The sequence below is a fragment of the Sarcophilus harrisii genome, chromosome 5 (genome assembly GCF_902635505.1).
Source record: "Sarcophilus harrisii chromosome 5, mSarHar1.11, whole genome shotgun sequence".
Classification (NCBI taxonomy): Eukaryota; Metazoa; Chordata; class Mammalia; order Dasyuromorphia; family Dasyuridae; genus Sarcophilus; species Sarcophilus harrisii.
The window spans coordinates 90635957-90649204 of record NC_045430.1 but is presented as its reverse complement, the minus strand read 5'-3'; the positions used below and the strand labels follow the sequence as shown (position 1 = coordinate 90649204).

Sequence of the window (13248 nt, the reverse complement as noted above, 5' to 3'; positions counted from 1 at the left end):
AATCTTGTTACTGTCTATAATGTTCTCTTGTTTTTCACTCAGCATCAGTTCATGTAAGCCTTTTCAGGTTTTTCAGAAATTAGCCTGCTCATCATTTCTTAAAGAATAAGAATATTCCATAACACTCACATACCATAACTTATTCAGCCATTTCCCAACTGATGGGATTCACTCATTCAAGCAGTTCCTTGCTACTACAAAAAGAGCTGCCACAAACATTTTGGCACGTGTGAGTCCTTTTTGAAGGACTTTGAAGGTCTGTATCCTCTTTGAGATACAGACCCCATAATGACGCTGCTAGATGAAAAGGTATATAGTTTTATAACCTTTTGGGTATAATTCCAAAGTACTCTCCAGGATGGTTGGGTATTTTCACAACTCCACCAACAATTCATTGATGTCCCAGTTTTCCCACATCTCCAATATTTATCATTATCTTTTCCTGCCATCTTAGCCAGTCTGAGACCAATAAAGTGGTACCTCAGAGTTGTCTTAATTTACATTTTCTCTAATAGTGATTTAGAGCATTTTTTCATATGACTAGAAATGGTTTTAATTGCAACTGAAAATTGGCTGTTCATATTCTTTTTAAACATACAAAGTTTAGGTTAAAAAGAGAGAGACTGTGTAAACATTGGAAGGATGCTAGACTCCCCAGCTTCAATGATACTTAGAGCACAAGAAAAAGGCTGAGAAGACAGAAGTGGGCAAGAGAGTTCCACCAAAGAAGAAAGGGGAATTGAGGAAATAAGCCTGGGATGGAGAAGACTATGGAAGCTGAATGGCAAATGCCAGGAACTGCACAGGATAGAAGAGGTTACCTTAAGAAACACTAAAAGAAATTAACTTGAGCTACAGCAGGACACAATGAAATTAGACTGAAAAAAGAACTTTTCCAAAGGTAAAGGAATCTCTTGGTCCCTCACGTAGCATCATAAAATACCTGAGGTAGATATTTAGAGATCATCATAGAACAATCTAATATTTTATCGATGAAGATACTTTAATCCCACTGTGGGGAAGTGACTTGCCCAGTCACATGGATAATTAGAGGCTTATAGTGGAAAGATCACCTGAATGTTTCAGAAGATTCAAGTTTTAAATAATTGTGCCATTTCGGTGACCTTGTGGATAAGCTGAGGGACCTTTGAGTTTTCATTTCCTCATCTGTAAAATTGAAGGGATTTTAAAAAAGATCTCAGAAATGCCTTCCAGCAATAATTTTACCCCTCTAGTTCTACAACTAGCTCCAGCACTAGGTTGTCAAGAAAAGCTTAAAGACCAGTTTAGACGTCTGAACCTAAAGCTCTGGAGTGTGAGGCCATGGCATATCTTTAAAGAGATGGATGGATGAGATTCTTCATAAATCTGCCAGCTAGGGATGTAGGGATTCCTGCAGAGGAAATCTATGGCCTGCAGAGGGAACCACTACTCTACACCAGCCTTGTTCTAGCCTGCTATGTCTGTCTCAGGGACTTAGGGAGCTTTGTTGGCCACTAGAAAGAAGAGGAGAGGCAGTGAAGATGGAGGGAGGGAAAAGAGAGAGAAATAATAACTTTTCTGGCTTCTGGCATAGGGTCTGAGATGCTTAGTAACCTGAAAGTAGTCAGGATCATTAACCTAACTCAGGGACCTAAAGGAAACCAGCAATGGGCCAAACATACTCTCTCTGCTCTGCTCCTACCTATCCACCCCCATGATTTTCCATGAGGTCCTTCTGTGGATAAAAGGCTAACTTTGAAGTTCATGTTTTTTGAAGTAAAAGGTAATCTAAGCTATTGGTTAGTCTAAATCTCTTTACATATGAAGAAACTGAGTCCCAGAGAGGCCGTGTAAAGAACCGGCATTTAAGAACACTTTCAGGGACTAAGCTGCCTCAGTTGACGTGGGATATTTTTTTTAATCCATAAGGCAAAGAAAATAGAGATAAAATGAAAATTTGTATTTCAGGGTAAAATTATAGAAAAAAATTTTACATCATTTGACGCATCTGGGAATCAGAATGTTGATAAGTAGCACAGCTTGGACTCAAAAACCTATCTTCGGATACCAAGTCCCTTGCCCACTTCACTCTCGGAAACCCTGCTGTCATACCAAAAGTTTGGGAATTTTTCCTCTTAGTAAATGTTGAATGTGGATTTAGGCCTCAGAGTCCACTTAGGAGGGTGGAAAATAAACAGAAACCGGCTTCTTTCCTCCTTCTTTCCCCATCTCCCCACCACACACACACACACACAATCTGGAAGTGGCAGCAGACATCTGTGAGGACTCTGCTCTCATGATCAACAACTGCTGCCCACAACAAACCTCACCACTCTCCGCTTGTTGGCCGCTTGGTGGGCAAGAAAAGGGATAGGAGAGAAGTCCCCGTAATTTCCAACCCCCCACCTCTCCCACTGCAGCTCCCTAAGGGCGTAAGGGGCGTCTCTGAAAAGAAAGGAAAGGTTTTCTTTCCCAGTCCCAGCTGCCTTGAAACTTGGGAGGGGAGAAGCAGCCCCGTTCCCTGGCCGAGGCCGCGTTCTGTCGGAGGTTGCACGGGGAAGATCCTGCACTCTGACCCCCCACGCCTGGGGCCGCTGGCCATAACCATCACCTTCTTCTAAGGTCCCGACAGTGTTAGAAGCTAGAGACGTCCTACTGCATCCGGAGCATCCTGGCACCCTCCAGAGCCCAGAGCCGGCCCGGGCCGCTCCCTCCGTTTGTTTTGTAGGGGCTCGCTCTTGTGGAATGCTCAGAGCCGTCCCGGCACACGGGAGGGGCTGCGTAAGCGTCTACTCCTTCCTGCCCACGAGGTTCTCCCCCCTCCTCTGTGCGCCCTCCCAAGGATCTCCCCTAGCCTTTCTTCCCTCTGGGCCCTCCCGGACCCCCGCCGAGGCCTCCAGCCCTGACCCGGGCCTGCCTGCCTCGGGCGCCCTGTCCGTTTCCTCCGTCCGGTGCCACCCCTCCCCCAGCTCAGCTCTCCCTCCCTCGCTTTCATCTTGGACCCCGAAGCCCAGCGGAGCGGCCCCCTCCCCATCCTCCACGCCGGGGAGCTCCCCCTCCCCCCCCTTGAGAGCCTCCACCGTTTTCAGGCTTCTGCCCAGAAATGTGAGCCTTCTTCCAAAAGCTGAGGCGCCCGCACAGACAGAAAGGTTCCCAGCGGAGCACGGGAAGCCCAATTTCTCCTGCGCGGGCGGGGCTTGGCCGTGTGGGCGTGGTTTGTTGCGCGAAGGGCGGGGCTTCCCCGTCGGCGGAAAGGGGCGAGGCGGAGCCTTCGGTGTGGGGGCGGAGCCCGGGGTGGGCCAAGTTCCGCCCCCCAGTCGACCAGAGGGGCTTATAAAGAGAGCCCAGTGAGGAGTCCGGCCCCCCTCTCAGCCCAGAGGAGAAGCTGCCGACCCGGAGCGGACTGTGCAGCGGCGCCCCCCGGAGGATCGGCCTCGGGCCTTGACCCCGCCGCAGTCCGGCCGCAGCCATGACCCTCCGCCACCTTCGGAAGCTGCAACAGAAGGAAGAGGCAGCGGCCGCGCCGGACCCCGCCGCCGCCGCCGCCGCCGCCCCGGATCCAGGGGCGGCCCCGGCCCCGGCCCCGGCCCCGGCCCCGGCCCCGGCTCCTGCCGCCTCCGCAGGGGAGGACCTGTACGCCGCGCTCGAGGACTACCACCCGGCCGAGCTCTACCGCGCGCTGGCCGTGTCTGGGGGGACCTTGCCCCGCCGCAAGGTGGGCTCCGCCGGCCGCTCGCCTCCGGGCCCGCCGTCCTGGCGCCCCCCGCTCTCCCGCTGCTGCGGCTCCTCCTCCCTCCATCTGTTTTCTCCCCCATACTCCGCAGGTTCCCCCCGTCCCCTCGCCTCCTTTTCCCTCGGTGCCTTCTCTCGGGCCCCCCAACTCTGTGCCTTCCCTGCTCACAACTCTTTTCCCTCCACCCGCCCCATCTCTTCCTTGCGCGAGATCCTTGCCCTCCCATCCCTTGGTTGCTTGGGACTCTTCTTTTCTTCCTCCTCGCCCTGCTCCAGACTTCTCTCCGCCTCTCCCCGCGTCCCCCCGCTCTTCCTTCCCTTCCCCCTTCTCCACGCGAGACCTTTCTCCCCACCTCCACCGCCGGGGCTCTTCCTTCCCTCCCCACCTCCACCGCCGGGGGCCGCTTCCTTCCCTCCCCCCTTCCCCGCTTGAGACCTAGCCCCCTGAGCCCATTCGTGACTGCTGGGCTAGAGAGCCTGGGGCTGCTTCCCCAAGAGGAGCTCTCGAGGCGCGCCCAGCAGGACTGGGACCCTGCAGGCGTGGCGGGGGGGAGTCCTGGGGGTCCCAGAAAGCCCAAAGGGGGCCGGAGGTGCGGAAGATGGGGAATAGACCTTCCCTTAGCATCCCTAGGGCTCCGTGCTGGAGAAAACCTCCCATCTCGAGCGCAGGGAAAGCGACTGGAGAAGAGGCACCCGAGCCCGGAGCTGGGGGTCCCGGCCGGCTGACCCGGGCGAGGGCGGAGATCCGGAGTCCCCGGCAGTGGCCCCGAGTCTCCTTTCCAGAGCGGCCGGGAGGGGGGGCGGAGGCTGGGGGCAGGAAGGATGCGAACCCCGCCCTCCTTCGCCCCGGCCCCGCCTCCAGCCTCGGAAGCGCCTCTTTTTCGCCCCGGGTCTGAGGCTGCTGGGGAGGGACGGAGCTAGTCCGCTCTTCTGCGAGGGCACAGTTCAGGTTGATGAGGTCGGGGGGAAGGACTCAGAGCTGGGCGGGGCGGGGGGGCACTCACAACACAGACCTTGTCTTCTTCCCTCCTCACCGCGGGGGCCCCAAGCCCCGCCCCCACCTGCACCGCCCCTTCCCCCCACCCCCCACAATGAACGGCTTGTTACATGGGAAGAATTTGCATTTTATGAAAATCAGATTGGGGAACAAAGAGGGCTCTCTCTGCCACCCCCACATCGAGTTTGGTGGGACCCCTGCCCCGGGCCGCTCTGTCCCGGACATTTCCGTGAGATGCGGGCACCCGGGGGGAGGTCAGGGAGAAGGGGTATTCTGTGGTCCGCGGCAGATGCGGGGAGGGGAGCGGTAGTGGCGTGGGGGCAGTGAGCTGTTGGGAAGTGTTTTAGCTCCAGACCAAACTTCAATAAGCAGGCTTGACTTTGCACCGCCAAACAAGAACAACCATTTTGGAGAGGCCGGAGCGGGGTGGATCATAGCCGGTCCGGGTGCAACCGGGCCTTCAGAACTGGCTTTTCTGAGGGCTGCGGGAGCAGCTCTGGAGACTCTAGGGTCCGGGTAGTCTTTAAAGGTCAGATGGCTGGCTTGCGTGAGTCCGGAGCTGTCCCCACTAAGCCTTGCGGTCGGTTGCATTGTGGGATGACTCCTGACACGGGCGTCAGAGTTCTGTTTCTGTTTCATCTGAGAGATGCTTCCCCCCATTATTCCCCCCCCCCACTTTGGAGTAAGAGCGCCTTTTTGAAGCCCAGCTCTGCCATTTAGCAGATGTGTACCTATGGCCCTCGGTTTCCCTATCTAATACAGTAAGTGGGTTGTGCTAGACCAACTCTAACGTTAAGACCCCTCCCCTCACCCAGAGTTTCCCTGCAATACAGAGACCTCTGCCAAACAATAGGAGGCCTTTTAGCCTTGGAACCCTCAGAGTAGTTAGCTGGTGCTTTGGACAGTTGGGATCCCAGAGGGATCCTCTGTCAACAGAGAGAGACAACTGTTGGTCATAGTCACTCCAGAAATACTTGTTGAATCAGCACTGGGGAACATGCTGGGTGAAAGATGACTTAAGGGTAAAGAGAATGGCAGCAGGTTTGGTTCCAGGTCTAGCCCTGGATTCATCCTAATGCTTAAAACTAAGAAGCAGAGGGAGGGGGTTCGGAGCGGGGTCTTGAACTACAGCGGCCTGCCCCAACGCCAGGGTTCTTCCCACCTGCACAGTGAAAGTCAGCCCTTGCCTAGCCCTCTCCTCCCCCAGCCTCCCTGATGCTATCAGGAGATGACATTGACCTCTACTTCTTCCTTAGGGCTCGGGTCTCCGATGGAAAAATCTCAACCAGAGTCCAGAGCAGCAGAGGTGAGCCGTCCTTCCCTTTCCCAGTCTCCTGTCCCACTTTTCTCCATCTGGGGAGGAGTGGGCCAGGTGGAAGAGTGGGCTGAGTGAAGGGGGTGGCAGACAAGAAGGGAGTGGGAAGGTTTGAGTCACTGGGTGTTCTGCAAAACACCCTTTTTCTCCTCCCCCCAGCACTTACTGCCATATCCCTTTGGCAACTTTGGGGGCTGGAATGAGAGGTGGAGAAACTGGGAAAGAGGGAGAAGGGGTTGCCTGCAGAGCTCTGGGAGTGGGGGCAGAGAATGAAAACAGCTCTGACTGGGTGCCATCCACCCACCCTAAATGATCTTCCCAGAGCCAATTCAGCATAAAATCTGAGAACATTGGACCGGGGAGGCCTAGTTCTACTGCTTTTTTGAGCTGTGACCTTGGCCAAGGCACTTAATCCTGTTTTACAGATGAAAAAACTGAGTTTCAGAAAGGTTACTCTTGGCTACCCACTTCATAGAAATATTCTTCATATGAAAATCCAGTTAGTTGACATATGTAAAACAGGAAATGAGGCCAGGCTACGGGGAGAACACCACTGATCCCTGGTGCGTCAGGCTGTGGTTCCTTCCCTAGCCTCAGAAAAAGAGCCCTTGGACCAAAGACTGTTGACCATTGCTCTCTGGCTTTCTCTGCTTTTATCTTGGGGGGGGTGTACCCCTTTTGGAACTAAAGTGTCCCAGCCACTAGGAGGCTTGTTTTACATAACCCAGAGCTTGGAGGGGGCCACCAAAGCAGCTTTAGTCCTTCTGTGGGAGGGGTAAAAGAGAAGGAAGAAAGGGGGTGGACTGGGGGTGTGTGTGCGCAAAGGAAACTGGTGGGCCTGGATCCTCTCCAAACCATTGTGTCCAGCCATTCAGCTCCCCCACTATCCGGGAAGGGGCTGGCGGAGGCTGTTCTCCTCCCAGCCTGTCACATCTGGCACACTTCCCCCAACCCCCTCTGCTTTCACAGTGGGAAGGCCCAACCACAATCAGGCAGGGCAGGCTGGGAATTGGGCTGTGGTCTCCTGACAAGCCAGAGTAGGGGCCAGAGCTGTAGAGCAGATAGTCTGGGCAGCTCAAATTTGACCTTGTTTCTGGGGCCACTGATAAAATGGGTGGGAGCCCTAGGGGCAGGGTCTGAAGCTCCCTGCCCTCCCTCCCACCACCCCAATAACAACTGTTCCCAGTGTTACAGCCTGACCCTGTTGTCTCCTGCAGGAAAGTGCTCACCCTGGAGAAGGAAGAAAACGAGACCTTTGGCTTTGAAATCCAGGTTGGAAAAGGAAATGGTATTGGATGGGAGTGGGGCTGGGTGACTGAACTGGGCCCTTTAAGGGAGGGAAGTGAGGGCCGAGTTACAGTGCCCAGCCCGGTATCCAGAACTTAAGGGCTGATTGGGCTGTTTCAGACTTACGGCCTTCACCACAGAGAGAAGCAGAAAGTGGAAATGGTGACCTTTGTGTGCCGAGTTCACGAGGCCAGCCCTGCCCAGTTGGCAGGACTCACACCAGGTGAGGACTCAACTCTGGATTTTTGAAGCAGGGAAGAGAGTGACCCCGGGGGGCTGGATGGATGGGGATATGGCTCTCTTCTCTCCCTGTGAAATCCTGAAAAATAGGGTGTGTGGCGAGGGGCCAAGGAGGGAAAATCGGACTTGCTGACAGGGGCCAAAGCAACAGTTCCCCCTCCTTACTTCTGGGAGTGGAATGTCAGGCAGTTCTTTAGGAAGGCCTGTCTTTCCCTGACACACGCTCTCCAGCACTTCTGCTGCATGAAATTTATTAATAAACATGTATCCTGTACTCAACAATGAAGAGAGATAGAAGTCTCTGTCCTCAAGTTTTATTGGTGCCTTTGGATTTTACATCACATTCGTTTCCAAACATACTCTTCTGTTGCCAAGTAAGCCCTGCCTTGTAGTCAGTTCTTAATTGGCAGAACCAATCAACACGTGTACTATGTCTGACCTCAAATGGAACACTCCCATAAATCCCCACCTCTTCAATGAAAGCAGGGAGGTTCATGAATTGATTTTCTTCAAGATGTTTTCTCATACATTATCTCACTTCCACCTGTGTGACAAGGCAAATCACTCCAAGTCTCAGTTTTCTCAATGAAAATATAAAACGAGGAAATACAGATTAACGATCCCTAAAATCCCATTGAAATCCAGATCCTCTGATTCTATTTCAGTCAGCTAGCATTTATTAAGCCCTTACTTTGTGCCATGCACTATGGAAGCAGATTTATTTCCTCCCATGTGAGATTGACAGGATAACGTGATTTTTTTTTTAAATTAGGCCCTTTGAGAGGGCTCCCCAGGCTGTGCCTCGAGTTAGTTGGAAGAGAGGGGAGGAAATGAAGAGGCCCAGAGGGACCTTTATCTGATCTCAAAGGTCTCCTCCAAACTACCTTATTCAAATAGGCAGCTTAGGTGTCCTTGGGGCAGTGGATAGAGCTCTGGGCCTGGAGAAAGAAAGATCTGAGTTGGACTTCTTAGATACTCTAGTGACTTTACTATAATAAAGTCTCTGTCTGCCTCAATTTGTCCAACTATGAAATGGAGATAATAGCAACTACCTCACAGCGTTATTGTGAAGATCAAATGAGCTACTATTTGGAAAATGCTTAGGAGAATCCCTAACACATAGAACTTTATTGATGTTGTCCAATTCAACTCTTCCTGACCCTCCTGGAGGAGATCCTGGAAGAGTTTGCCATTTCCTTCTGCAGCTAATTTTACAGATGAGGAACTAAGGCAAACTAGTGACTTTCCTAGTAAATGTCTGAAGGCAAATTTGAACTCAGCAAAAGGATTCTTCCTGGCCTCAGGCCAAGGACTCTATCCACTGGACCACCTAGCTCCAGCACATAGAAGAATAAATTTTATTCTTCCCCCTCCTGTGGATTTAAAGCCTGGGTCTTTTGCTTTCCAGTCTAGAATTCTGCTTTTCAGTTGTTTCCCTAGCCCTGCCAAAAAATGGGTCTGATGGCAAGTTTTAAAAGGAACAGATAACCAAACCTGGGACAGCAGAGCCTCAAAAGGGAAAGGCTCAGCCATCAGGAAGAAGGTCCTCTCTTTAGCCTGCATGGAGCAGGCCAGAGGCAGCATATGGCCCCTGTTCTCATCTGGGAGGCCTGACATAGAGAGAAAAGCAGCTGAGAAAGAACCAAAGGCTGAGAGAAAACAGCAGCTGTTCCAGCCAGTGCCAGGTGGAGGTGGCTGTGTTTTGTGCGGGAGGCTTTGGGAGGGAGGGACAGGGAGCTGGCTTCCCCAGACAGGTGGCAGAGGTGAGAACTAGCTCTGGGCTAATGTTCAGATGTCTTTTAAATAATCTCCCCTACCCTTCCTGGCTAAAGAAGGAGAGAAAAGAAAGTTGGGGGAGGGGTTTTTATTGTCAGGTTATTTCAGTCAGATACCAACTCTTCCATTTGGGGTTTTCTTGACAAAGATACTGGAGTAGTTTGCCATTTCCTTTTGCAGCTCATTTTAAAATTTTTCAATAGTGTTCTATTTTTCCAAATATACAGTTTTTTTTTTAACATTCATTCTTTTAAAACATTGTGTTCCAATTTTTTCCCCCTTCTTTCTCTCCCCAAGACAGCAAGCAATCTGATAATAGGTTAAATATATGCAATCCTTATTTCCATATTTGTCATGCTGTGCAAGGAAAATCAGAACAAAAAGGGAAAAAACACGAGCAAGAAAAACAACAAAAAGGGGAAAATATTGTGCTTCAATCCACATTCAGTCTCCACAAGTTCTCTCGATATGGATGACATTTTTCATCCCAAATCTATTGGAATTGTTTTGAATTGCCACATTGTTGAATCCAAGTCCATCACAGTTGATCACATAATCTTCTTGTTACTGTGTACAATGTTCTCTTAGTTCTTCTGCCGCTCTTTTTATAGATGAGGAAACTGAGGCAAGCAGAATTAAATGTCTTGCCCATGGTCACACAGATAATAATTGTATGAGACTACATTTGAACTTAGGTCTTCCTGACTCTAGACCTCCCATTTTATTCACATTAGTTGCCTTTTTCTCTCCTCCTGAAAACTCCCCCTCATCTCAGCCCCCTCATCATGATGAGCCCCATCAATGTGATAGTATTCAGTCACAGGACTTGTGTTTTAAGTCCCAACTCCATGTGTGTAGATGTCTGTGACTGGGTACAAATCATTTCCCTTCTCAACTGCAAAATGTAAATTAATACTTGCTCTCTCTGAGTAGTTATGAGGAAAACATGATCGTTAACCGGAAGGCACTTTGTAAATGGGAGCTATTATCTATGATCTGTGATATACAGGAGATACAATTGCCAGCGTGAATGGTCTCAACGTGGAAGGGATCCGGCACCGGGAGATCGTGGACATCATCAAAGCATCTGGCAATGTTCTCAGGCATGTCCAGCTCCTCCACGTAAGGCAAAACTACTGGGGAAGACCCAGAACCCAGTAGAAATACAGAGCCCCAGAATGGAGTAAGAGGAATGTGAACAAAATGCCCAGGGAAGGAGCCCTGGGAGGATTGCATTTCAGTTGGACCTTGAAGGGCTGGTGGGGCTATTCTAGCATGTGGGCCGAGGGGCTGAGGGATAAATTGTGAGTGTAAGCAAGACACAGACAGGAAAGCTTAGGGACTTGGATCCCAGAGGGGTTAGGAAGTTGAGTTTGGCGAAGCCTGGGGGCTAAAAAAAAGGAGAAAGGCAGGCTGGGGGTATGGAGGAGCTTAATGCCAGACCTTAAAGAGGGGAGAAGTAATGGTGGGCAGGGAGCGATGCCATGATCCAGAGCATCTTGGGGCCTTTGGAGCAGAAGAGAATTCTTGGTAATTGGCCAGGCCCATGCATCTTAAGAGTTCTCCTTACATTTCTCCTCTCCCTTTCCCCCTCTACCCCATATTCCTCAGACTGGAAACCGTGTATGGAACCTCCATTCGGAAGGCAGAGTTGGAGGCCAGGCTGCAGTATCTGAAGGTAGAGAAGATCCAGACAGCCCTTCCCCCCGGGGCCAAGGACAAGGGCCTTGGCTTCCTCGGTCTGGGGGTCCCCCGGCCCCAGCCCTTTTGAAGGGAGGCATCTATCCATCCTTCCTCGTCCCACTGAGTCTCCTGGGCCCCTCGATCCCAGCTTCCATTACCCCGATAGTCCCCTGTCTCCAGCTCTGTGCCCTAGGTCTAACAGGTTGGGATAACCTCTTTTGCAGCAAACTTTGTATGAGAAATGGGGGGAATATCGGTCACTGATGGTGCAGGAGCAGCGACTCGTGCACGGTGAGTTGGGCTGAAGTCTTGGATGGCTGCTAACGCCCCCCCCCCCCCCCCAGCCCTGCCTGTCTTTCTGAGGGTGGGGAGGGAAGGCGGCAGCTGCATCGTTTAAGGAGCGGTTCCCTTTCCTATAGTAGAGGGTCCGGTTCCCCTGCTTCCTTTCTCCTACCTCTGCGCCCCCCCCAACAAAAGCCCCGGGGCCCGGGGCCGCGTTCCCATGGCCCGCGCCCTCCCCGCCCAGGTATCGTGGTGAAGGACCCCAGCATCTACGACACCCTGGAGTCGGTGCGCTCCTGCCTCTACGGGGCGGGCCTCCTCCCGGGCTCGCTGCCCTTCGGACCTCTGCTCTCGGCCCCGGGAGGCGCCCGAAGCGGCTCCGCCCGCCCGCGAGAAGGCTCGGATGACTCAGTCTACCACACTTGCTTCTTCGGGGGGGCGGAGCCGCCAGCCCTGGGCCCCCCAGCCCACCCCCAGGCGCCCCCCCCGCCCCCCGCGCCCCGGCCCCTGCTGAGTCGCAGCGCCAGCGTCAAGTGCCCGGGCCCCGGGGGAGGCGGGGGAGGCGGCGCCCGGGGCCAGCTGTGGGCCGAGGCCCGGGAGCAGGGGCTGTGCGGGCCAGGGCTGCGCAAAGCCAAGTACCAGAGCTTCCGCCGGCGGCTGCTCAAGTTCATCCCGGGACTGAACCGCTCCTTGGAGGAGGAGGAGAGCCAGCTGTAGGGGGCCCGGAGGAGGGGGGCTACCGTTATTTATTTATTTATTCGGCGATCCCTGCGGGCGGAGAAGGGCTGGAGCACGGCGAGTGTTGCGGCGGGGTTGGGGCGCAAGGACCCCCTCTCCCTCCTGCGATTTGCCTGCAGCTGTCCCGACTGGGGGGCTCTTTCTGTTCTCCCTCTAGGGAAAGGAGCGGGGTCTTTGGCTGTCCCGGCTGCCGGCGGCGCCGAAGGCCCAGGCCGGGGAGTGTGGGGGAGAATCTATGGACGCCATTTGTGGGCTTCCGTGGTGGGGGCAGGGGGCAGGGCTCTGGAGTGCCTTGGGGGTAGGTGTGCCCTGCGTCCCGGATGGAGTCCCCTCTGCTGGCTGCCCCTCAGCCTTGCTGTGCCTCTCTCCCTTCCTCCCCACCCCGACACCCAGTTCCACCCCTCCTCTCTTCTGTCCCCCAGGGGCCAGTGGGAACGAAGTTTCCTGGGCTTCTGGGGACTGCTTCTAGGCCATCCCTTTCTCCTAGGCCTCTGGGATCCCAGAATGGGTCTGTTGATAAGTGAAGCCAGCTTACTTGTACTTGTCGGGGCAGCCTAGGAATGGACCCCCAGGAGGGCCCTGGAGAAACTGTGTGAAGTAGGGCTCCTCCTGGGAGCCTTCGGACTCCCACCGCAAGGACTGAATTGGGGGAGGGTCTGTGGGGGGGAACAGACTGTTTCAATGTTCACCAACTTGTTGCTTCTGAAGGACATACTATAAAAAACTTTTTAAAAAAAAATTTTATTATGCATTTGTGTTGCTTGTTGACTACTGGGGGAAAGGAAAAGGGTAATTAATGGCCTGTTATCTTTCTATATTATGCATCTCATTTGCATCTTTCCTACTGCCATAGACCTAATCAGGACACATTGTGTTGAGAAAGAGTCCTGGTTTTTGCTCTCTTAGATTTTTTTTTTTAAGTTTATTTTATTTAAAAAAACAGAAAAGGAATACAAACCAAGGGAACATTGTCCTGTGTCCAATAGAGTATCAGGGAGGATTCAAAATATATAGGTTTTTAGATTTGAAATGTTTAACCTTATTCACTCCCTATCATGTCCACATCATGAACACAGTTCTGGGATTCAGAGAGATTTGGATTCTGGTTCTGTTGGGTGGCACAGTGAATAGAGTACCCAGCGGGAAGTCAGGAAGACTGGTCTTCCTGAATTCAAATCTCATCTCAAAACATAACTTAACTGGAGAAGGAAATGGC

General features: G+C 52.6%; 1 protein-coding gene across 5 annotated transcripts; it reads left to right on the top strand.

Annotated features, from left to right (window-relative positions):
• Positions 1-3189: 3189 nt before the first annotated feature.
• GRASP (general receptor for phosphoinositides 1 associated scaffold protein) lies at positions 3190-12771 on the top strand. 5 transcript variants are annotated; one of them, XM_031937843.1, is made up of 8 exons: positions 3190-3697; positions 5968-6017; positions 7244-7298; positions 7434-7536; positions 10339-10432; positions 10941-11007; positions 11237-11303; positions 11539-12771. In XM_031937843.1, exons 1-8 carry the CDS (start codon positions 3452-3454, stop codon positions 12009-12011), a joined length of 1155 nt encoding a protein of 384 aa, XP_031793703.1. In that variant the 5' UTR covers positions 3190-3451; the 3' UTR covers positions 12012-12771. The 5 variants fall into 5 exon arrangements, with proteins under 5 accessions (XP_031793703.1, XP_031793706.1, XP_031793707.1 ...); XM_031937846.1 differs by lacking the exon at positions 3190-3697 and adding an exon at positions 4132-4663; XM_031937847.1 differs by lacking the exon at positions 3190-3697 and adding an exon at positions 4355-4672.
• Positions 12772-13248: the final 477 nt, after the last annotated feature.

Bases quoted from the DNA above. Each gene is read 5' to 3' on its own strand.
- GRASP (XM_031937843.1), top strand. From the start codon at position 3,452: ATGACCCTCCGCCACCTTCGGAAGCTGCAACAGAAGGAAGAGGCAGCG. The intron at 7,537-10,338 runs GTGAGGACTCAA...TGTGATATACAG, and splicing joins GTTGGCAGGACTCACACCAG to GAGATACAATTGCCAGCGTG. The intron at 10,433-10,940 runs GCATGTCCAGCT...CATATTCCTCAG, and splicing joins GCATCTGGCAATGTTCTCAG to ACTGGAAACCGTGTATGGAA.